The sequence below is a fragment of the Neoarius graeffei genome, chromosome 18 (genome assembly GCF_027579695.1).
Source record: "Neoarius graeffei isolate fNeoGra1 chromosome 18, fNeoGra1.pri, whole genome shotgun sequence".
Lineage (NCBI taxonomy): Eukaryota > Metazoa > Chordata > Actinopteri > Siluriformes > Ariidae > Neoarius > Neoarius graeffei.
The window spans coordinates 45,681,185-45,706,749 of NC_083586.1; the positions used below are offsets into that span (position 1 = coordinate 45,681,185).

Consider the following 25,565-nt stretch of genomic DNA (forward strand, 5'->3'; position numbering starts at 1 on the left):
ATGTTTTTTTTAATCTGAAAAGTGTTATCTTATGTAATATCCCTTATCAAAAAGAAGTATGCTTCAAGTTCATTTTATTAAGTATACTTAAGTAAAGTTAAAGTATATTTCCTGAAGTATACTTTTGTGTACCAAGTATACCGATATCAATGTACTTACAGTATACTTATAAGTAAACTAATCTAATACTTCTTGAGACTAAATTGGCCCACTTTTAGTTTATAAAAAGTATACTTTAAGTCGAAGAGAAGTAAACTTTGAGTATACAACTAGTATGTTTTTTTTTATTTTGTACTGCAAGTATACCACAAGTAAACTTGTATACTAATAGTTTACTAGTTCTATACTTGTAGTCCACTCTTTAGTTTACAAAAGCATACTTCATAGTATACTGGAAATATACTATGAGTTTACTTGTTTTATACTTCTAGTCCACTTTTTAGTTTTGAAGTGTACTGCAATTACCCTTCTAGGTTTACTATTAGTTTTCTAGCCCTAACCCTTACCTCATGCACAGTAGACAACTTAAGTGTTTTGTACCTTAAGTTACAATGAAGTTATACAGGTAAGAATTCACAAAATAACAACAGATACTCAGGATTAACAACATATTCATTTTGTTTAAAAATCAAAGTTTAAAGCAACATTGTATTAAATGTCAAAGTATAAAAACATGGCAATGACAACTGAAATTGACATCCAAGCTCTAAAGAAAAAGAAATGAATAAAAAATTTAATTATCCCACTCAGGAGAAATAAAAAAAAAAAAATTATATGGCACTACAAACAAACCAAAGAGTCAACACTGCTGAAGCACAACTACAGGGCAAGTACACTTAAACATAAGGCACAAATATTTTAATACTTTATTACACTTTTAAGTATATCTTGATCAAAAATTTAAGTATAATCTTAATATACTTAGACTTTTCTATATACTTTTCAGTATAAGCCAAGTACCTTGTATACTTTATTAAGTATGTCTCTGATAAGTAAATAAAAAGTAAACTGAAAGCATGCTCTCTTATTTTTTGTTTAAAAGAAGTATACTAGAAGCACACTTGAATAAACTTTTTTGGAAGGAATGCTGCTCAAATACAAACATTCTTTTTTTCTGTAACATTTAATTTTGTGCTGGAAAATGAACATTTGGAACTCTAAAATGTTTTTGTACTGACTCGATAATGTAGAAGTCATAAAATAGAAATCTGTAATAGTTTGTATGAAAAAAAATCAGGGTGCCTAAGACTATTGCACAGTACTGTATGTCTTGTGAGTCAGTGAATTTGTCCTGGATAATTAATATGGTATATGATATAAACATTAAGATCACTCATAGAGCCAAAGAGTTTCAGCATGTGTTTATTGAGAAGCAGTTTATTCAGCTGGAGCTCTGTCACTTGTGTGTTATAAGTTGAGTCCTCATCCTAAAAGTCCAAACAAACTTAACAATATAAAAAGAGAACATTTTCTTTGAGGGTTTTTAAGATTAATCTTAACTTGGTCAAAAAGTTAGATCACCAGGGGACTGGTAACAGGCTAAGCAAAGTTTTCTCTGCTGGAGGTGTTAGTTACAGACCAGTGAAAGCTGCTTAAAGTTTGCTCTGTGAGAGAACTCTGATTAGACCTTTGAGATCTGAGCTTACACTAGTGCAGCCAGCAGAGAGAGCACATGTAAATTATATCATGTACAATACCAGTCAAAGTTTGTACCCGCCCTCTAATTCAATACGTAGTTTTTCTTTATTTTTATTAATTAAAAGACACTTCTTCATAGCTTAAAGTAATGATGGATGTCATTTCTCTTTACTTAGTTGAGTGGTTCTTGACATAATATGGATTACTGCAATTGTGGAATAGGGCTATTTACTGTAGGTTTATTATTTACTATTTACTGGTTGATCTCAAACACATTAAGAAGGTAAGAAATTAGTCCACTAATTAACTTTTGACGAGGCACAGCTGTTAACTGAAAACCTTTCCAGGTGACTACCTCATAAAGCTGGTTAAGATAATGCCAATAGTTTACAAAGCATCATCAAGGTAAATGGTGGCTACTTTGAAGAATCTAAAATATGAAACGTATTTTGTTTTTTTAACACTGTTTTGTTTAATTCCATATATGTTCCGTTTTGTTCTACAATGTCAAATATTTAAAATACAGAAAAACCTATGAATGAGTAGGGGTGTACAAACTATTGACTGGTACTGTATTTGATTCATTTATATGAGGTTGATTATGAGTGACAATTCGACACAGACAATTTTCTGATTACATTCAATACATTATTAATAATATTTGCATATCATTAATATCCTTAAAAATATTAATATATTTGTATATCTTTGTCTGTCATATATCTTTATCTCTCCTTTCTACCTATCTTTCTATCTCCCTTACTTTGACCTTCCCGTTTTCATCCTTGTACACCCTCACCCTCCTGGTTCGAGCCATCCTGTTCATGGGTCGGGCCACTCGGGCCCTGTACCGGCGCGGGTGCTTTGCCAGACTCGTGCCTGTATCCTTTAGGCTCTGGGGGTCTTCTTCAGTGGCCTCCTTGTCTTCCTTGTAGTAGCCATGACGACGGAGAAAGGGCTCCAAGGTTGCTAGGCGATTGTTAAGGTCTGTGATGCGCCTCTGTAAGTGGGAGACTTCTCTAAAAAGATCGTTGAGGGACTCAGAGAGAGGACGTACTCTGTGAAGTCAGAGAACAAAGTTTAAGAGAGAGTGGTGTGTGTGTGTGTGTGTGTGTGTGTGTGTGTGTGTGTGTGTGTGTGTGTGTGTGTGTGAGAGAGAGAGAGAGCGAGAGAGAGAGAGAGAGAGAGAGAGATTAAAACTGTTTGTGGGAGTGTGTGCTTCAGTAGCTAGGAAAAAGTGTGGGCAGTATGTGGGTAACAGTCCATGTGTGTTATAGAGGGAAAAAAAGTTTGCAAATGTGTGTGTGTGTGTGTGTGTGTGTGTGTGTGTGTGTGTGTGTGTGTGTGTGTGTGTGTGTGTAAGTAAATGTTTGAAGGTTTGGTTTGTTTCAGATCTAGAAAAAGAAATCAATACTCTGAAGCAAACCGAACACACGATTTCACATCAACCTGTAAAGCCGAGCTGCCTAGACCTGAGCACAACCACAGCTAATGTTTGCAAAAAGACAAACATTATAAGCAATGTCAAAATGACACCAAATATTTTTATTTCTGAATCATTTTGTAGTCCTTTTTATAGAGCAGTTCCATCCATTTTGAATTTCTTTTCTAAATAGCTGACTTTAACTCAAATGTAATCTTTTCAATCTAAGAGCAGATATATAGATATGTACAGTACGGTGCAAAAGTCTTAGGCACATGCAATGAAATGCTGTCAAGCAAAGATGCCTTCAAAAGTAATGAAATTAAATGTTTCTATATTTAAACATGCCATAAAGATCAGTAAGCAGTAATGCATGAAAAAAGTCAAGGTTTGGTGTGAGATGACCTTTTGCTTAAAACAATAGTAGTCTCAGGTACAATTAGTGCAGTTTTATAAGGAAATGAGCTGTAGGTTTTACTGAGCATGTTGCAGAACCAGCCACAGTTCTTCTGCTTCATAATTTTGCAACAAAACCCAGCAGCCTTCATTATGAAATGTCTGAAAAGTGGTGTGTTATGTAATATGCTGCTTTCTTTACTGACATGCAAACATTTTTCTGTAACATTTAATTTGGTGCTGGAAAACTACTATTTGGAAATCTAAAGTGTTTTAGGAAATTAAAAATCTTTTAAGAAGCTGCAGCACAACTGAGTCCAGTCTCAAGTCCCCAGTGTTCAAGTCATTAAAGAAAATTGAGTCAAGTCCGAGTCGAGTCCACTATTGATCCAAGTTGAGTCCGACACACGCCCCGCTATCAACAGGGCAAATAACATGAGAGAGGGTTAACACTAGTTAGTTCATCGGTCAGCAAGCAAGCCCCGCTATCAACAGAGCAATGAACATAGGGTGTCACTTCCTTCTCTGGGTGGAGTCTTACCGAATGACGATTGAAGTTCAAGGTTGTCCCCGTCGTCTCCTCGATAGTTCTTCTACATATGGAACACATAGCAGTGCATTTTTCCTCACTGCACGAGAAATCTGTATAAGCAAAGCAGACAATCCTAGGGGCTTCTCTCCAGGCATTTTAGCGCCATTAACGTTAGTTTGTTACTGAACATGGCGTATGAACAGGTGAATGTGCATTCTCTTTTCGTATAAAAATTAATGTAGATATAAATATCTCATCTCATCTCATTATCTCTAGCCGCTTTATCCTTCTACAGGGTCGCAGGCAAGCTGGAGCCTATCCCAGCTGACTACGGGCGAAAGGCGGGGTACACCCTGGACAAGTCGCCAGGTCATCACAGGGCTGACACATAGACACAGACAACCATTCACACTCACATTCACACCTACGGTCAATTTAGAGTCACCAGTTAACCTAACCTGTATGTCTTTGGACTGTGGGGGAAACCGGAGCACCCGGAGGAAACCCACGCGGCCACGGGGAGAACATGCAAACTCCACACAGAAAGGCCCTCGCCGGCCACGGAGCTCGAACCCAGACCTTCTTGCTGTGAGGCGACAGCGCTAACCACTACACCACCGTGCCGCCCGATATAAATATCGTATGCCAAATAATTATGGCATGTTACAAAAAATAAAGAAAAAATCTGAGTCCTTGTCTCCAATTTATGAGTCCGAATGCAGTTAATACACGAGTCATCAGTGCTCAAGTCCAAGTAAAGTCACGGGTCCTTAAAATTAGGGCACGAATCAGACTTGAGTACTACAAGCCTGTCTCGTTGTCTTCCAAGTTTGATCATGTAACACTAATCCTTAAGGAGCTTCACTGGCTCCCTGTGGACTATCATGTAAAGTTTAACATTCTGATCCTGACCTACAAGACACTTCATGACATGGTACCTAACTACCTCAAGAACCTAATTACTCCTTACAAGCCATCACGTCCCTTCCGTTCCTCCAGTAGGAATCCCTTAAAGAAACTTTCCTTCAATCTCAAGACCTATGGAAGTCGTGCTTTTTGTATTTTGTATTGCTGCTCCTGAACTGTGGAACAGCTTACCAGAAGACATCAAGGACTGTGCTAACATCAGCTGCTTTAAACGAAAACTCAAGGCGCATTTGTTTAATCAGGCCTTTGAACTGTAACTTGTCTCCAGCGCTATTGAACTCGCAGAAATTGTGTGTTATAAGTCCATCATCATCATAAAGTGTTTTGTACTGGTTCCATAATGTATAAGTCATAAAATAAAAATCTATAGCAAAGTTTGTACTAAAAAACAATCGGGTAAGACTTTTGCACCGTACTGTAGGTTTTTATTTTGCAATGTTCCCTGATAAAGTGCAGCTGTGTCATAACTCCCAGCAGTTGAGACTTTGTGATCAGCTCCAGTGTGCATGTGAATAAAGCCTGCACAAAGTATTTAACTCCTTAAAATCCCAGGACCCATCAGTGGATCCAAGCTTACAGTACATTCCTCATTCTTGTGACTACAAACTAATTAATTTATAGGAGTTAATAAATAACATGCTTTAAAATAAATGGCTGTTCAATACATGTTCAAGGTGGCTGTTTTTGTGGGGGTTTTGAAGATTTGGTAAAAATCAGGTATTTTAAAAAAAATATGGTGACTATATTTAAGACATTAAAATATAGAAAACATATCGTAGTGTTTAGTTAGTTTTTTTTTTTTTCCTTTTTTATCAGACATCTAATTTATTGGGTTTGTTTACCTGACATGTTTCGACGTACAACTTCCGTCTTCCTCAGAGTGTCACCGGATGTTAATTGGTGACGCATCTTTTATCAGCTGCTGTTTCTGAAGGCGTGGCCTTCCTGTCTGGTTTGACAGGTCGGTCACGCCTTCTACTGTCTGTTTGTCCCCTGCAAGATGGCACTCCAGGTGTGGGAGAGCATGTATGCTCCCTCATCCCGGTTGATGGTCCTCGGGCTTCGCTTACGGATCTCCATGGCCTCCCTGATCCAGCGCTGATGTTTGTTATCTTCTGTGCGGATGACTCTGGCATTCCCCCAGTCCATAATGTGATTTTCCCTTTTACAGTGATCTGTTATAGCTGACTTATAATTTTCCTGTTGTGCCTTTTCTTTTATTGTTCGGGTTTGTCTTGTAGCTGTCTCCTTTTCGCACTCTTTCTTATGTTCATGTTTTCTTGTGTTGAAACTCCTTCCTGTCTCCCCAATATAAGTTTTATTGCATAATTTACATGGAATCTCATATATGGTGTTGCATCTGTTGTCCGGATGTATTCTGTCTTTGGGATGCACCAGGATCTGACGGAGTGTTGTGTGTGGTTTGACAGGTGTGTTAACATTGTGTCTCCTCATTACTCTTTGAATGCGTTCAGTTATTCCCCTGATGTATGGTAATGTAACTACTCCCCTGTGTTCTTGTTTGTTAGTTTGTTTTTTCTCTTTCTTTTGTGTTTTGTTGTTTTTAACCTGTTCCGCCCCTTTGGATATTGCCCATTGTGGATATTGACATGCTTTCAGTGCGTGTTGTATATGTTGTTCCTCCTGTTCTTTGTCCTGTGGATCTGTAATTATTGCTGTGCGTTCATGTAATGTTCTAACTACGGATATTTTGTGCATTATGGGGTGTTCGGAAGTCCAGTTTAAATATTGGTCGGTGTGTGTGGGTTTTCTGTGTACTTTTATTTTGATATCCCCATCTTCTGTGTGTTGTATTTTTAAATCCAAAAATGCTATTGACTGCTCCGTTTCTTCTTCATGTGTGAATTTTATATTGCCGGTATTGTCTATGGTGTTAAGATGGTCGGTGAGATGTTGAGTGTGTCCCCTCTTTACTTTTTCCAATATGTCGTCCACATACCGTTTCCAGAGTGTTGGTCTGTATTCCGCTGGTATTGTGGTGAGTGCTTTTTGCTCCAGATCCTCCATGAAAAAACCGCACATGATGGCTGATAGTGGGTCTCCCATGGCAAAACCTTCCTTCTGTCTGTAGATTGTATTCCTGAACTGAAAGTATGTGGATGTGGCGATGAATTGAAGAAGCTGAGTGATGTCTTGTACGGTGAGGTTTGTACGTTTCTTGAGCGTCCTGTCTGTTTTTAATTTGTCTTGTACTATCTGTATGGTGGCTTCCGTGGGTGTTCTGGTGAAAAGAGATATGACATCATGTGAAATGAAAACTTCATCTTGCTGCATTTTGATGTTTTTTAGTTCTTCTGCCAGATGTTTTGAGTTTTTGCAGTGTTGGTCTGTGAGTCCTAGTAATGGTTTAATTATTTCGGTGAGTGCTTTTGATAAGTTGTATGTGACTGAACCAATGCTATCTACTATGGGGCGTAATGGTGTTCCTGGTTTATGTATTTTTGGTGTGCCGTAAATCCTGGGGATGACATTGGCTGTGGGTACTAAGTGATTGTAATCCTGCTTATCTATTTTATTTTCATTGAGTAGTGGTTTTAGTAGTGCTTTAAGTTTCTTTTTCTTGTCTTCTGTTGGGTCTTTTTTTAATATTTCAAATGCGTTGTCGCTGAGTAATTCATTCATTTTTCGTTCATATTCATCAGTGTCCATAATAACTGTTGTTCTGCCTTTATCTGCTGGGAGGATTGTGATGTCTTTATTTTTTGCTAACGTTCTCATGGCTTTGGCTTCCTGTTTTGTGATGTTACTGGGTGGTGGTTTGGCCGTTTTCAATATACCAGCTATTGCGTTTCTTAGTGCTGCTTTTTGTCCCTGATCCTTGTAAATACAGGATCAGGGACAAAAAAGCAGCACTAAGAAACGCAATAGCTGGTATATTGAAAACGGCCAAACCACCACCCAGTAACATCACAAAACAGGAAGCCAAAGCCATGAGAACGTTAGCAAAAAATAAAGACATCACAATCCTCCCAGCAGATAAAGGCAGAACAACAGTTATTATGGACACTGATGAATATGAACGAAAAATGAATGAATTACTCAGCGACAACGCATTTGAAATATTAAAAAAAGACCCAACAGAAGACAAGAAAAAGAAACTTAAAGCACTACTAAAACCACTACTCAATGAAAATAAAATAGATAAGCAGGATTACAATCACTTAGTACCCACAGCCAATGTCATCCCCAGGATTTACGGCACACCAAAAATACATAAACCAGGAACACCATTACGCCCCATAGTAGATAGCATTGGTTCAGTCACATACAACTTATCAAAAGCACTCACCGAAATAATTAAACCATTACTAGGACTCACAGACCAACACTGCAAAAACTCAAAACATCTGGCAGAAGAACTAAAAAACATCAAAATGCAGCAAGATGAAGTTTTCATTTCACATGATGTCATATCTCTTTTCACCAGAACACCCACGGAAGCCACCATACAGATAGTACAAGACAAATTAAAAACAGACAGGACGCTCAAGAAACGTACAAACCTCACCGTACAAGACATCACTCAGCTTCTTCAATTCATCGCCACATCCACATACTTTCAGTTCAGGAATACAATCTACAGACAGAAGGAAGGTTTTGCCATGGGAGACCCACTATCAGCCATCATGTGCGGTTTTTTCATGGAGGATCTGGAGCAAAAAGCACTCACCACAATACCAGCGGAATACAGACCAACACTCTGGAAACGGTATGTGGACGACATATTGGAAAAAGTAAAGAGGGGACACACTCAACAACTCACCGACCATCTTAACACCATAGACAATACCGGCAATATAAAATTCACACATGAAGAAGAAACGGAGCAGTCAATAGCATTTTTGGATTTAAAAATACAACACACAGAAGATGGGGATATCAAAATAAAAGTACACAGAAAACCCACACACACCGACCAATATTTAAACTGGACTTCCGAACACCCCATAATGCACAAAATATCCGTAGTTAGAACATTACATGAACGCACAGCAATAATTACAGATCCACAGGACAAAGAACAGGAGGAACAACATATACAACACGCACTGAAAGCATGTCAATATCCACAATGGGCAATATCCAAAGGGGCGGAACAGGTTAAAAACAACAAAACACAAAAGAAAGAGAAAAAACAAACTAACAAACAAGAACACAGGGGAGTAGTTACATTACCATACATCAGGGGAATAACTGAACGCATTCAAAGAGTAATGAGGAGACACAATGTTAACACACCTGTCAAACCACACACAACACTCCGTCAGATCCTGGTGCATCCCAAAGACAGAATACATCCGGACAACAGATGCAACACCATATATGAGATTCCATGTAAATTATGCAATAAAACTTATATTGGGGAGACAGGAAGGAGTTTCAACACAAGAAAACATGAACATAAGAAAGAGTGCGAAAAGGAGACAGCTACAAGACAAACCCGAACAATAAAAGAAAAGGCACAACAGGAAAATTATAAGTCAGCTATAACAGATCACTGTAAAAGGGAAAATCACATTATGGACTGGGGGAATGCCAGAGTCATCCGCACAGAAGATAACAAACATCAGCGCTGGATCAGGGAGGCCATGGAGATCCGTAAGCGAAGCCCGAGGACCATCAACCGGGATGAGGGAGCATACATGCTCTCCCACACCTGGAGTGCCATCTTGCAGGGGACAAACAGACAGTAGAAGGCGTGACCGACCTGTCAAACCAGACAGGAAGGCCACGCCTTCAGAAACAGCAGCTGATAAAAGATGCGTCACCAATTAACATCCGGTGACACTCTGAGGAAGACGGAAGTTGTACGTCGAAACATGTCAGGTAAACAAACCCAATAAATTAGATGTCTGATAAAAAAGAAAAAAAAAAAACTAACTATATTTAATATAAGACATAATGAACGTAATCGAAAGATATCGTAGTGTTTGTTTGTTTGTTTGTTTTTAGGACGGGGGCTGTCCGGCTGTTTCAGCTGGGGGCGGAGCCAATTCCAGGCCAGAAAAATGTAAACAGAAGCCTGAAATAGTAATTTTAAAAAACTATTTAGATCCATTATTTTGTAATATGGTGAAATGCAGTTTTTAGCTCATCCAGCCATGGGCCAGGCCGGATGAGCTTATGTGATCACGCATCGTCCTTTCCATCGTCGTCTGTCCACAATTTACAAAAATTGCTACTCCTACTTAGCCTAGTAAACTAGACCCACCCGCCTAGCGGCCAAAAATATTTTTTGCCTAGCGAATGGGGCCCTGTACTACGAACGGAGGTTAACCTACCCAGAAGTAACCCAGGGTTCCCCCGCTAAACCGGGGTTGACAAAACCTGGTTATCTTGTTTGGGGTTAAACGGTACTACGACGCCAGTTATGAAGTTGATTTGTTGAACCTGGTTTAACCTAATCAGGGTTAATGCGCGTTCACGTTAAAGGGGAGGTTATCAGCGCAAATCACCACTGTTCACAATAGCACGGTCGCCGTACTTCACGGAGGAAGAATGCGCTGTCATAATGCAAAGCTACGAGGAGTTCAAAACAACATTAAGAGCAAAATCTAACACAGCGGCTGCCAATAAGGAGCGGCAAGCATGTTGGCAAGTGGCAACGAATTGCCGATCGGGTAAATGCGCAAGTACATTCTCCCTTCTACATGTTCCAGAACAGAAGTATATGATGAGAGAAAGCTTCATGATCAATCACAAGTCACAGAAAATGGTCCTTCGACGTGGCCCCAGTCATATATAGCTTGTTTAATGTCCGAAAAATCCTGAATAAAATTTGGTATGGTAAATTCATGGAGTAGCCTACTTAAGCTGATATGTGCACAGAGTCACATGAATTAGGATGACTGACTGTTCAGTCCCTTTGACTAAGTTGGTGTATGTCCTGTGAACATTTCAGAGGCAACAGCAGTGCCAAACACACCTGGCAACAGGTGAAAATGAAATATAAAAACATCATTCATAATGGTGTGTGTGTGTGTCGTTCTTTTTCTGTACTGTGTTTCAGGTGAAAAAGCTTTTGCCCAAGGACAAGAAGTAGGCTAAACAGCATTTGCCTTTTATTTATTCAAGTTTTATCTGTTTATAGTTCAAATTGTTTTGTATATAGTTTATAATGTAGTTGTGTGATATTAATGATAATATTGTGGGAAAACTACTTTGCACGGACGTTCATTTAATTTATTCTATCGTCATTTTGTTTGTTCTATTTTTGTGTATTTTATTTATTTATCTGTTTGTCTAGTTGTATCTATTTTTCTAATATATTTTTTGCATTGATTGTTTTTTCCTATTAAAATAATCTTGTGTTCTTGTTAACTTTATCTATTTATCTGACTGTTTAGTTGTATCTATTTTTGTTACAATTTCAATATTTTTAATATAAGTTTTTTTCTATTAAAATGTTCTTGTTATATTTATTGTAGTTGTATCTATTTTATATCTCAGACTTAAATATTTTTGTAAAACAAGTGTTTTTCTATAAAATATTCTTGCGTTCTTGATAACTATGTTCTTGAGTGGGTTCTTTTTTTTTTTTTTTACAGAAAAGCCGTTCTGCATGGACATTCATTGAAGCCCTCATTGTTTTTTAATGGTTATTTATGAGCGTTTAGGGGTTACAGTAATGTAAGTCTAGGTTGCTTTATATAAAAGGTATGTCCAGAAATATTGATGTCACTGTCTAAGCAGAGGGATCTGGCTTCTTTAGATGCTGTCTTCTTAAAACTGAATAAATATTTAAAAAGAGCCAAATGAGCCAGTCTTTTGAACGGCTCTTTTCAAAGAACGGATCACAAAGATGCGGATCCCATCAAAGAGCCATAAATCCCATCTCTAATCTGCGCTCCGATATCGCACGGGTCATCCAGGTACGCTGGCATTGTCTCTAGAGGAAATGTCGGTGGAGAGGTGGTGTTTAAAAAGGGTGTGGTTAATCGGAAACCTCGGGTTAACCAAGAACATAACCTGAGACGAGCAGGTTTGAGATGCAGCGCAAGTTGCCATGGCAGCATACCTCGGTTTGAACATAGCCAACTTTCGTAGTATGGGTTAATCGGGAAGTTACGCTGCACATGATCAAGTTACTCTCGAAGTTACCCTGGTAAGCCAGAAAACCCGCTTCGTAGTACAGGGCCTGGGTCTAGCCTCGCACCATATAAACAAAAACACCCCGGGCATCAAATCGTGCCCGCCAATCACAACGCAAGGTTTTTGTTTGGATTCTTTGGGCGGGCTTTTGCAGGAGTGACGACAAAGCTGCGCGACGCTGGAGAAAGCGCAACAGGAAAGATGGCTACGGGCTAGTGAACAGCGCGCGCTTGACTCCGCTTTGGAATCAGTTTTAGAAGAATTAGACTTGGAGTTTTCATTGAAATATGAGCAGGAAGAGGCTCTCCACTCATTCCTTTTCAAGAAGGACGTTTTCGCTGTTTTGCCGACCGGCTATGGCAAAAGTCTGATCTACCAGCTGGCTCCACTGGTAGCCAAAAGGATGGGCTTATTTGTGCAGTACGAAGAATTAATAAACAGCTTTGAAACATTACTTTTTGATTGTTTCTTATTTTCCCGTTATTTTAAATTTAAGGGAAATTATTTCACCAAACACCACTAAATAAAAACTCTCAAAAACAGTTTAAGCAAACCCTTGAAAAACACTTGGAAAAAAATGTGTATGTGGTACAGACTCCAAACTTGTGGTCATTATCTCCAAAGTTCTTAATATCTAGAACCTGTTTATTAATTAATACGCATTTTGAAAAATTATTTATTTCAAGGCCTCCCCCACTGCTTTCTGTCGCTCTGACTACGTCACAGTCACTGTTGCGCTGATTGGTCAGAGCGTTGGCCTATACGCACAGAGACAGTTTGAAAGACAGCGGTTTGTTCCTCCTACCTGCTTCGGAAATGTCTACGGATCGAGGCCAGACTAAATATTCACATTTAGTCTGGCTTGCCAGGCTAACTCCTACTACAGGATTGATTGGATTTTGATCAAACTCGCATACAATGTTCCCCAGGTGGGTGTGCATAAAATTTGTTAAGACGGTGGCGCCACCTGTTATATTTATGATTTTATGGGCATCTGAAATTTTTGGGTGACTCGTCACATTAAATGCTACTCTTCGTAAACTGCTGGGATGTTTTCACTGAAACTGACCCAGAAGACTCTAAAGACATATTGCAATAAGAGTTGTTCACCAGGTGGTGCCACCTAACATGGATGAGGCTACAGAGGGGTCACATGTAATTTCACGAAAATCAGTACTCCTCCTACAGGAGTGATCAGATTTTGATCAATCTCATATGGAACGTTCCCCAGGTGGGTATGTATAAGAGTTTTCAAGATGGTGGCACCACCTGTCCTATTTAACATTTTATGGCCATTTGAAAATTTTGGGTGACTCGTCACATTAAACGCTACTCTTCATAAACTGCTGGGATGTTTTCACTGAAACTCACCCAGAAGACTCTAAAGACATATTCCAACAAGAATTGTTCACCAGATGGCACCACCTGTCATGGATGCAGCTACACAGGGGTCATATGCAGGGGTTAAATTGGGATTGGTTATGTGGGGGGGCTCTGCCTCGTACCCGCCCCTGCCCCCGCCGCCCTGCCCCAATATACTTTTTGGAAAATAACCCTCTAATTTGATAACTATATCATATTGCACAGAGATATACACCTTATCTGTGTGTTGTAGGCCTATGTGTGTCTTGTAGTGCCCCCCTACACATTATGGCAGTTTGAATGTAGATTGGTTGGCCAATGTAACAGATTGTACAGGTTGTTGTACACTGGTTTGAAGGAAATGATTAGTGGGGGGTCTGGGGGTCCTCCCCCAGAAGTTTTTTATTATCATACATGTTATTTGCTGAATTCTGGTGCATTTTAATAAGTTGGTAGCTGACTTTACAGAGGTAGGTTGAGCAATATCATGTTAAATCTTGTCACATGCCTACAGGTGAAAAATGTGAAGGAGAAATGTTCAGTGAGAAAATTTGAAGGCTTGCACAATCTTAAACCAAAACAGTTGATTTATTTTGGAGGATAAATGTTAAATATGCCAAAACACTGTCAGTCAAATTGTCAATCAAATATATTCATGCAGTGAATGTAACCAAATACAAACAACACTATAACATTGGAAGCATTTATTATTATTGTTATTATTATGTATTCAATTATTTATTTGGCATGTGGTGCTTTTTGTATTGTCTAGACCAGGGGTGTCAAACCTGATCCATAAAGGGCCGTGTGGCTGCAGGTTTTCATTCCAGCCATGCAGCAGCACAACTGACTTGGCTCATTCAATCAACTGAACTGTCTTCACACAGTCAAATACTTGCAGCCACACCCACCCTTGATTAAAGGGTGGGTGTGTCAGTTGATTGAATAAGCCAAATCAGGGTGCTGCTGCATGGCTGGAATGAAAACCTGCAGCCACATGGCCCTTTATGGATCAGGTTTGACACCCCTGGTCTAGAACATACATAAGATGAGCATATTATAGCAGCAAAATAGAAGCACAATCATTTGAATGCAGCAAAACTTTTGCTGCATTCAAATGATTGTGCTTCTATTTTGCTGCTATAATATGCTCATCTTATGTATGTTCTAGACAATACAAAAAGCACCACATGCCAAATAAATAATTGAATACATAATAATAACAATAATAATTACACTAATAATACACTAATAATATTAACAATAACTAATAATACATTAACATTAAATTAAATATTAACAATAAATAATAAAACACTAATAATATTAACAATACAGTGAACATAATCATTATCATATTTTTTATTATTAAAAACAAAATATCAAATAATACTGAAGAGGGGAAAAAATAATACTGATCTAAATATGTTGTGTTTTTATTTTTAGACAGTATGTGTTTTGCTAAACACATACTGTCTAAAAATAAAAACACAACATATTTAGATCAGTATTATTTTTCCCCTCTTCAGTATTATTTGATATTTTCTTTTTAATAATAAAAAATATGATAATGACTAGAGCACAAGACTAGTGTTTTGTTTATGTTTGCCAAAGGTAGCTAACTTGAGGCAACGTTAGGCTCAACTTTTGGTCAATCTCAGTAGCTAACTTTAACTGACATCTCCCCCTTCCCCCTGGCTAATTTCTGTCGATAACTGGGGACTATGGAAATTGAACTCGCCAAATGCACAGACAGTTCGTTCAAGCACCTCTGATGGATTAGGATCGTATGCAGGTAAAAGGGAAGACGGTGTACGGAGAAAATTATAAACAAGTCACAACGCTGAAACACAAGCCCAAAAACCCGCAAAAAAATTTTTTTTAAAGCGAGCTCACAAAAAAAGAAACCCCAAAGTCGCTTATAAAAAGCGGAATTGGCAACCCACGCAGTGTTCCAGAAACCAGAATCTCTGATCGCAAGTTCTGTTCTAAATAGCTTTGACAGGTCGTCTTGTTATCAGGAAAACTATGATCTCTCTCATAAAAGTCATGGGTTTATTGATTAATAAAACGATATTTAATTATTCAGAACTGAAAATCGTGAAAAGGGTTTGTTGCTTTTGATGTGTGCGTGATCACATCCGCTCCGAGCTTATGTGCCGGGGCTCAGCCCCGGACAGCCCCGGTCCAATTTAACCCCTGGTCATATGCAATTTTACAAAAATTACTCCTCCTACAGGATTGATCGGATTTCAAATTCACAAGTGGTCGGTCTGAGCTACAGCCTCATTGAGGCTTTTTTATTATTCTATCATATCATTAAATTATATTGTTATTATAGATGTAGGAACATTTGTAAAAGTTATGGATTGCACCTTTAATACACATATAATAGCATACATTCTTTTTCTTTTTTTAAATGTTTAAATGTTTGCCGACACATTCCTACACACATTTTTTTGTATGATTTAGATAATTTGATTAAAATAACAAAGGTCAAGACCTCAGTGATGTGTCATCTAATGCAATGAACTCGAAGTAGAAAATCAGTTTTCAGTTAATCCCTTGATGTAGAACATTTATCCTTTTCAATGTAGAACAGAGCATTTCCTTTTCAGAAAAGGTTCCAAATACAACCCCATTCAAAAAACTTTTTCCAGGAGTGTGTGACCAGTCTCGTCGCATAGTCTCCAGACTACTGGACTACACATCTCAAATGATGCATTGTCCTCCAATATAACCTCCACTGCTTTATCAAGACATGCAGCTTTGGCTAATCATTGGTCCCCTGTTTAACCAGGACATAGTCCGAGTTCTCCTGGGAGTCATAATGCTGTAATGAAAAAATGTAATGTGCAAGTGTGCAAGCACAGCACTACCTTGAGTAGTCAGGCAGGAGAGTATTGGGCTGGGAGTGCAGCAACGTCTTTATCTCATTAAAGATGCGCTTGCCCCAAGTGTCCAGCACTCTCGTCACACTCCGAACATTAGCCACGTTCACGTGCTCCGCTATCACGACAACATGAGACCAAACAGGAAAAAAAATAACGAAGTCAAATACTCACGAGTTTAGTGAGACAACATGTGACCTCAATTCAGAGGTCATGGAGATAATGAGATCATTAATTTGGTGTCCTCATGTCCTCAAGTTAATTTATGTTTGCTGTTGCAGACTGTGACAAGATCATGGTGTAATTTTTAGTCCTGTACAATCACATTCTACGTAATATCTGCTGCATCTCTGTGTGGGTTTTAATTACTTTAGATCTTTAAATCTAATGGAGAAGAAAATCATTCATTAGATTTCTGTCATTATCGTAAATTCAGTAACTTCTCCAGCCCATGGGGCTACTTCATTATTTTAGATAGAAACAGATTTAGAGCTCTGGAATGTATAAAATTTGCTCACTAATGATTTGTATTTTTCAATAGAATTAATCATGTGAATGGGCATACTGAGAGAATGTAGAACATGCTTGCCTGTGTTATCTCAGTTTTCTGAAAGGAGGTAAAGTCTGTAAAACAGGGTTTCAAAACAAGAAACAGGCTTCCCAAGATATTTCAATGACGGCAGCAATCAATAGTCACAATTTAATCTACAGACAATTTAACTACATGTATTACAATAAATATATTATAGCTTATGCATTATTAGTGTTTTGAATATCACATGTTCCCTGTTTTAACTGTTGTTGTTGTTGTTGTTGTTGTTACTTTAGTAATTAAAAACACACATGTAATGATTGCATATAATTATAACAAACTATAATGACTTTTACTTAATCATGCAGTGGGGCTTTTTTGTGTGTATGTGATGATGCATTTTATAAAATGTAAGATACCAGGAAGATGTAAAACAGAGTCTCTGTTTAGTTTTGTTTCTATGTATTATGCCCTGTTCCTACATTGCTGATTATTTTATGCTTAAATGCTTAAAACATTGTTACCTCGACCAACTTTGTTGGAAGAGGTTGTTTTCGCCTCTGTTTGATGAAATTTTGAGGAAAGATGGGCCATGGGCCAAGGAATAATTGATGAGATTTTGATACAAATCCAGATGTGGATCCAGGATCCAGATACAGTGTCTTGCAAAAGTATTCATCCCCCTTGGTGGTTGTCCTGTTTTGTTGCATTACAAGATGGAATTAAAATGGATTTTTGGAAAGTTACCACCATTTGATTTACACAACATGCCTACCACTTTAAAGGTGTGAATTGTTTTTTTCATTATTATTACTGTGATACAAACAATAATTAAGATGAAAAAAACTCAGAAATCTGGAGTGTGCATAAGTATTCAACCCCTAAATAAGAGCTGGTCCAACCAATTCACTTCATAAGTCACATAATTAGTTGATTAAGATCCACCTGTGTGCAATCAAAGTGTCACATGATCTGTCACATGATGTCTGTACAAATCAATCTGTTCTGGAAGGACCCTGACTCTGCTACACTACTAAGCAAGCAACATGAAAACCAAGGAGCCTCCAAACAGGTCAGAGACAAAGTTGTGGAGAAGTATAGATCAGGGTTGGGTTATAAAAAAAATATCCCAAACTTTGAATATCCCACGGAGTACCATTAAATCCATTATAGCAAAATGGAAACAATATGGCACCACTACAAACCTGACAAGAGAAGGCCACCCACCAAAACTCACAGACCGGGCAAGGAGGGCATTAATCAGAGATGCAACAAAGACACCAAGGAGAACACTGAAGGAGCTGCAAAGATCCACAGTGGAGATGGGAGTATCTGTCCATAGGACCACTTTAAGCCCATACACTCCACAGAGCGGGGCTTTATGGAAGAGTGGCCAGAAAAATGTAATTGCTTAAGAAAACATGTTTGGAGTTTGCCCAACAGTATGTGGCCGACTCCCCAAACACATGAAAGAAGATTCTCTGCTCAAATGTGACTAAAATTGATCTTTTTGGCCATGTGTGGCACAAACCCAACACCCTGAGAACACCATTGTTACAATGAAGCATGGTGGTGGCAGCATCATGCTGTGGGGATATTTTTCATCTGCAGGGACAGGAAAGCTGGTCAGGACTGAAGGAAAGATAGATTTCACTAAATACAGGGCAAATCTGGAGGAAAACCTTTTTGAGTCAGCCAGAGGTTTGAGACTGGGATGAAGGTTCATGGTCTAGCAGGACAATAACCCTAAACATACTGCTAAAGCTACACTGGAGTGGTTTAAAAGGGAACCATTTACATGTCTTGGAATGGCCTAATCAAAGCCCAGACCTCAATCCAATTGAGAATCTGTGGCATAACTTGAAGATTGCTGTACACCAATGCAACCCATCTAACTTGAAGGAGTTGGAGCAGTCTTGCCTTGAGGAATGGGCAAAAATCCCAGTGGCTAGATGTGCTAAGCTAATAGAGACATATTCCAAGAGACTTGCAGCTGTAATTGCAGCAAAAGGTGGCTCTACAAAGTATTGACTTTTGGGGGGTGAATACCTATGCACGCTCCAGATTTCTGTTTTTTCATCTTAATTATTGCTTGTGTCACAATAAAACAACAATTTTCACCTTTAAAGTGGTAGGCATGTTGTGTAAATCAAATGGTGCTAACCCTCCAAAAATCCATTTTAATTCCATCTTGTAATGCAACAAAACAGGACAAACACAAAGGGGGATGAATACTTTTGTAAGACAGTGTATGTATGCAGATCCAGGATTTTTTTTTGTCTTTTCCTAACGTAACTCAAAAAGTAGTGAACGAATTTTGATGAAATTTTGAGGAAAGGTGGTCCATTGGCCAAGGAACAATTGATGAGATTTTGATGCAAATCCAAATATGTAGCTGGGTGGAGGTATGGACTCTACTGAGTGCCTTTCTAGTTTCACTATATTTTCCACAAGGTTTCCATACTGAGCATTATAAGAAAGTAAGAGGGAGTAAGAAAAATCAGGATGTTCATGTCTGGGGAAAATTTTATATAATTTAAAACACTTATTTGACTAGTTATTCATTTGGGATTCCTTGCTGTAAAGGACACTTAATATTTGTCCTTAGGTCAATAAGCTATTAGTTAATATTCACGTGACTATTGGAGGTATCCACTTCCTTATTATGAGATATTAAATTCATATGGTCACTAATTAACTAGCTTTTTCCCACAGATATTACTAACTATAAAATAATGAATTGTCGTTGTTGTGATTATGATTTTTACATTTTTTATATTGGGTCTGTGAGTGCCTTCATCTCAAACTGCTCTAGTTGGATTATATTACTCCAAGAGATCACAAAATATGGCAGAGATAAACAATTTAGAAATTTAAATGTCATCAGCAAGACTCTGTAATCAATGTGGAGACAAAGTAAATTGACTAAGACTGGGGTAATGTGCTCTGACTTGCTTTACCTGGGCTTTTGAATCCTGAACTAACCAAAAGTTAGGTCAGGAATCCAAAATTACTTCAGTGATTTTGTACAAAAGGCAAGGTCAAATCCTATTTGTGTGGCAAAAATCAGGCTACGTTTTCAACTGACATAAATAGAGATCTGTTTTGACCTCGCTCTGACCGTCACTACAGTCTAAAAAAAGGAATGATCACCTTCCTTTTGCCTATCACCAAGGCCATATGTCAACAAAGTCATGTCCATGACCTCCGGAAGCAGAACGACTTGCGTTATAAATAGCAGAGATTGCTCCCGGTTCAGTCTCTCACCTTGATCGCCTCATTCGAGACCATAAGTAAGAGACCCATAAGGTAAGAAATCCTGATTTCTTTGCTTCACATTCCACTAATTCATTACCTGCGCGGTACAGGTGCCTTGTGTCCCCGAGGATTGTTGTGGTTTGTGTATTTCTGAGCTACGTGCTTAGCTTAATTTGCCGGTAGGCTGTAAGCTTGTTTTTTTCAGGTATCCTTTTTGTTTGATGTTATATGCACTAGATTTCCGGGTAATCTGAGTTTACCACTCTGTGCCTATACCACTGTTCGCAGCCGTGGGCTTAGTGCGAGCCCACTAAGTGCGTTCGCGCACTGGTGTGGGCCGCCGTAATACCTATGTTTGTGGGGTTTTTTTACTGCTGTTGTCGCAGCCGGAAATCGTGTGAGCCTGTCAGACTGCTGTTACAGGCCACCTAGCGCTATATTTGTTTGAATTGTCCTATATTGCCACGCTAAGTGGATTTGTTATTTGAGTTTCATACTGTGTTTTGGTGTGCACCTGCTATTGTGTCGTGCCTTTTTTGTTGTTGTTGTTGTTATTCACTGGTGTAGCCTGCTAGGTGCGTTTGCACACTGTGCAGGCCTTGGCAGTATTCCCGTGCCACACCCTATACCCCTGTCTGCAGCTGGTGGGGCTAGTGTACACCTGCTAAGTGCATTCGTGCGCTGGTGCGGGCCATCATAATACTGTGTGCTGTGTTTTTCCTGTTTCCATCAGGTGCATTCAGGTGCAGGCCACGACAGTGCTCCTCTGCGACGCCTCCACTGCCGCGCCCTATACCCCTGTTCGCAGCTGGTGGGGCTAGTGTGTGCCTGCTAAGTGCATTCGTGCACTGGTGCGGGCCACCATTGTGATCCTGTGGCATACCCTATACCGCTGTTCGCAGCCGGTGGGGCTAGTGTGCGCCCGCTAAGTGCATTCATGCACTGGTGCGAGCCATCATAATACTGTGTGTTGTGTGTTTCCTATTTCCATCAGGTGCATTCAGGTGCAGACTGCGACAGTGCTCCTCTGCGACGCCCTCCTCTGCCACACCCTATACCTCTGTTCGCAGCTGGTGGGGCTAGCGTGCGCCTGCTAAGTGCATTCGTGCACTGGTGCGGGCCACCATCGTGATCCTGTGACATACCCTATACTGCTGTTCTCAGCCAGTGGGGCTAGTGTGCGCCCGCTAAGTGCGTTCGCGCGCTGGTGCGGGCCACCATAATACCTTGGTGGACTACTCGAGGAGGACTCCAGACTTCAGACCACCTAGGCCTCTGTGTGGCTATGATGGCTTCCCACTACTGCAGGATTTGCAGAGCCTCAATGAGTTCCAGAGATGGGCACAGGGAGTGTCCAATGTGCCTTGGAGCTGCCCACATGCTGGAGGACCTCTCCAGGAAGGAAAGACAGCATCGGGCCAGCCAGGTGGGCGGCCATGTGCGCAAGAGCTGGAGAGAGAGGCGATGCTCCCCCGACCAGCTGTCCCTCTCCAGTAAGCATGGGCATAAGCACAAACGCAAGCATTCATGTGACCGGCAGCGGGAGTCCCCCCACAGGCCTGCCCAAAGAGAGGTGCCCAGACCTGCTAAGCGCCCTGCCTCAGCTACGGTGACGGAGAGTGATAACGCAGAGTCGCTCCAGATCCTCTCGATTCTCCAGGCTCTGTCACAGAGGATGGACAGGCTGGAAGGTCACCAGGGCTCGTCATCTACTTCCCTGCCCCTGGGCCAGGGGGGTACCCTCTCATCCAGGCCTGAGAGCTATGGTGAGGAGGATGGGTGGGGTGATGTGGATGTGCTGTCCCTCTACGCTCCCCACACAGCGATGGACAACACAACAGGTAGGGACGGCCTCGGAGGAGACCTGCATTCTGGTTCTGCAGAGCCGGCTGATGGCTCCACGGGGACAGAAGGGGCCCCTGTCAGCTCCCTGCCTGCACCTGCCCTGGCTCCTTTGGGAGGAGTTTGGGAGGGTGCCTCTTACGCTACCCCACCACCTCCTATACCTGTGGTGGATGATTATGCAGCAATGCTCAAGTCAACATGGGGTAAGTCGTTGCAATGCCCCTGGTTTCATGCAGGCTGCTGCCAGCTGGCAACAGCTGGTTACCCAGTTGAGACTGGACTGGGGGACATGCCACCAGTTGAGCCATCAATGGCCGCATTGACATCCCTGGGCCTAGCCCGCGTATCCCCCAATCCACGTTGCCCTCGTAAGGAGTGCACCAAGACAGACCGCCTGGCCACTCGCTCTTTTAATGCATCGGCACGAGCGGCCCGAATGGGTAACACTCTAGCCATCACCCTGGTGGCTCTACGGAAGACACTGAGCCCAGACGATCAGGACGCCAGGGCCCTGGTGGATGCCGCTTTTTCTTCCCACTCCCAGCTGACACAAGACGTGGGGGATGCTATGGCCTCTGCGGTGCTGTGCCACAGACAGGTTTGGCTGGCACAAACCTCCCTGCTGGAAGCCATCAAGCAGGAGCTGCTGAGCCTCCCTGTGGCGCCTGGGCACGTCTTTCACCCAGGATCCCAGGAGGTGCTTGATTGCGCTGAGTGCACTGTGGCATCTAGGGAAGCTGTCCAGCGTGTGTGCGGTAAGTCAGCTTCAACAGCCAGCCAGGTGCCTATGGGTAGGTATAGGCTGCGGCAGCCCACCCAGCCTCCGCCGGCGGGCAACGACCTGGTGGCCCCACAGGACTGGCGATTTCATGCACCCGACCGAAGTACGGCCCCAAATCCCTGACCCAGGGGAAGAAGAGGACTGCAGCATGGCACAGGTAGGGGTGCAGGCTGCAGCAGTGGTCCTGCATAGGAGTCTTGGGTCGCCCGTCGATTGTCCTTCCCAGCTGTCACGGAGCTCCTGGGAGGGGATTGCGCCAGACCCTTGGGTCGTGGCTACGGTGGCTCGCGGCTACCTATTGCAATTTCGACGGCAACCCCCTACGTTTTCAGGGGTCAGGGTAACATCCATAAAAGACCCGGCTTTGATGTCCATACTCATCAAGGAGGTTCAAGAGTTACTTCTAAAAGGGGCCATCTCAGAAGTACCGCCCAGCGCGCAGCTCACTGGGTTCTACTCCAAGTATTTTATTGTTCCCAAAAAAGACGGCGGTCATCGGCCAGTTCTCGACCTCAGGCCCTTGAATTGATATCTCAAGGTGCTGCCTTTCAAGATGGTCCACACAAGAGTGGTGATGCAGTCCATCCGGCAGGGGGAGTGGCTCACATCTCTGGACCTAAAGGACGTGTATTTCCACGTCCCAATCTGCCCAGAACACAGGCCCTTCCTGCACTTTGCCTTCCAGGGCAGGGTGTTCCAGTTCCAGGTCCTTCCTTTTGGCCTTTCCCTGGCCCCAAGGGTTTTTACTCGCGTGGTGTCAGCCGCGCTGTCCCCCCTCCAGGCTCGAGGTCTGAAAATCCTACCCTACCTGGACAATTGGCTCATCTGCGCCCCCTCCTGAGAGTAGGTAGTGCGCGACACTGACACAGTTCTGGCCCACATCCAATCCTTGGGCTTCACTGTCAACCACAAGAAGAGCAACCTGCAACCCTGCCAACAGGTGGAATTCCTTGGCATCTTCCTCAACTCAGTCGGCATGACTGCATCTCTCACTCCATGGAGAGTGGACAGCTTGATCGAAATGCTGAAGTATTTCCGCTTGGGCAGTCTTGTTATGGCTCACAGAGTCCAGAAGCTGCTGGGTTTGATAGCCGCGGCAGCAGCAGTAATTCCTCTTGGCCTGCTGAGGGCACGCCCCCTGCGGTGCTGGTTCAACACTTTCCATCTCCATCCAAAAGATGACAGACAGGTGAGGCTGCGTGTGTCTCGGGCTTGCATCCAAGCTCTACGTCCTTGGAGGCAACCCCTGTGGATGTTGGAGCACATAAACATCCTCGAACTGAAGGCCATCCATCTCGCTCTTCAAAGGTTCCTGCTGGTGTTGCAATACTAACATGTTCTTGTGAGAACTGACAGCACCTTGGTAGTGTATCATGTGAATCACCAAGGGGGCACGAGGTCCCAGCGGTGCCTCCAGGTGGCGGAGGAGTTGCTGACATGGGCACGGCCATGACTCTCTTCACAGAGGGCAGTGCACATCCCTAGTGTGAATAACAGAGTGGCTGACATTCTCTCCAGGATGGGACCACTCCTGGGAGAATGGAGACTGAACACGGACGTCATCAGCCAGATCTGGATGCGGTACGGTGTTGCACAAGTGGATCTCTTTACGTCAGCAGAGACAACACACTGCCCGGAATGGTACTCCCTCACGGGGCAGCCATGGCAGTTACCATGCAGAGTGAATCTTCTGTCACAGGCAGATAAGCAGATCTGGTATCTGAACCCAGGTGCCCTACATCTATGGGTTTGGCCCCTGCAGAGTCCATCACTGAGCGGCTAGACGAGTCTGTTCAAGAGACACTCAATAATGCCAGGGCTCCATCTAGTAGAGCTTGCTATGCACCCAGATGGAGGATCTTTTCAGATTGGTGTGCCGGCATGGGTCTTGAGCCAGCAGCTTGCCCTGTGCCACGTGTTTTACACTTCTTGCAGTCCCATTTGGATCAAGGCAAGGCAGTCAGTACAATAAAGGTCTATGCTTCGGCCATTTCAGCCTTTCACCAGGGCGCAAACAACAGACCCCTGGGTAGGCATCCTTTGATTGGCCAGTTCTTGAAGGGAGCCCACCAGTTGCGTCCAGGTCTCACCTTGCGGGCGCCAAGCTGGGATCTGCCTACAGTCTTAACATCGCTCACTGAAGGTCCGTATGAGCCTATTTCAGATGCAGATTTGCGATCTTTGTCCCTTAAGACTGCTTTTCTCTTGGCACTCTGTTCAGCAAAGCAGGTCGAAGAGCTGTGTGCTCTCTCCATTAGCGACGACTGTCTAAGGTGGCAGGCAGGAGGCACTGGCGTGTCGCTTTGGCCAAATCCAGCTTTTCTGCCAAAGGTTCTTAATCAGCAGTCCATCAACCAGGTTCTGGAGGTGTCCCAATTCCAGCCTTCCTCTGCCTCGCAGGCAGAGCAGGACAAGTTGCTCACTTTGTGCCCAGTCAGGGCCTTGAGGGCTTATCTGGCCCGTACACAGTCCTTGAGGAGAACGCACTCTCAACTTTTTGTCTGTTATGGGGCAGCGAAGCGCAGGCTGCCACTTTCCAAACAGAGGCTGTCTCATTGGCTGGTGGAGGTTATTTCCCACGCTTACAGGGCTCAGGGGATACCGGTCCCTTCGGGTACGAGGGCTCACTCTACCAGAAGTGTAGCTACGTCTTGGGCTGCCCTTAGGGGTGTGACAGCAGGCGAGATCTGTGCAGTGGCTTCATGGGCTACGCCATGCACTTTTACCAGATTTTACAGGGTGGACGTAACTTGCCCAGCTCCGGTCAGCGACGCCGCCCTCATGTCCATGACCGAGCGAGGTTCTAATGATTAATTCTGGGTTCCTCGCAACTCTTTTGGTATGTGTCATCCCTTTTTTTAGACCGT

At 42.0% G+C, this 25,565-nt stretch overlaps 1 protein-coding gene across 2 annotated transcripts in view; it reads right to left on the reverse strand.

Annotated features, from left to right (window-relative positions):
* Positions 1–1,346: 1,346 nt before the first annotated feature.
* Positions 1,347–25,565, reverse strand: part of si:ch211-243a20.3 (uncharacterized protein LOC100151507 homolog) — a 64,443-nt gene continuing 40,224 nt past the window's right edge. For both annotated transcript variants that reach the window (XM_060899532.1, XM_060899531.1), the window contains exons 3-4: positions 16,271–16,400; positions 1,347–2,696 (exon numbers count right to left, since the gene is read on the reverse strand). In XM_060899532.1, coding sequence (XP_060755515.1) covers positions 2,381–2,696; positions 16,271–16,400 — 446 coding nt within the window. In that variant the 3' untranslated portion in view covers positions 1,347–2,380. The remainder of the gene's footprint in view (positions 2,697–16,270; positions 16,401–25,565) is intronic.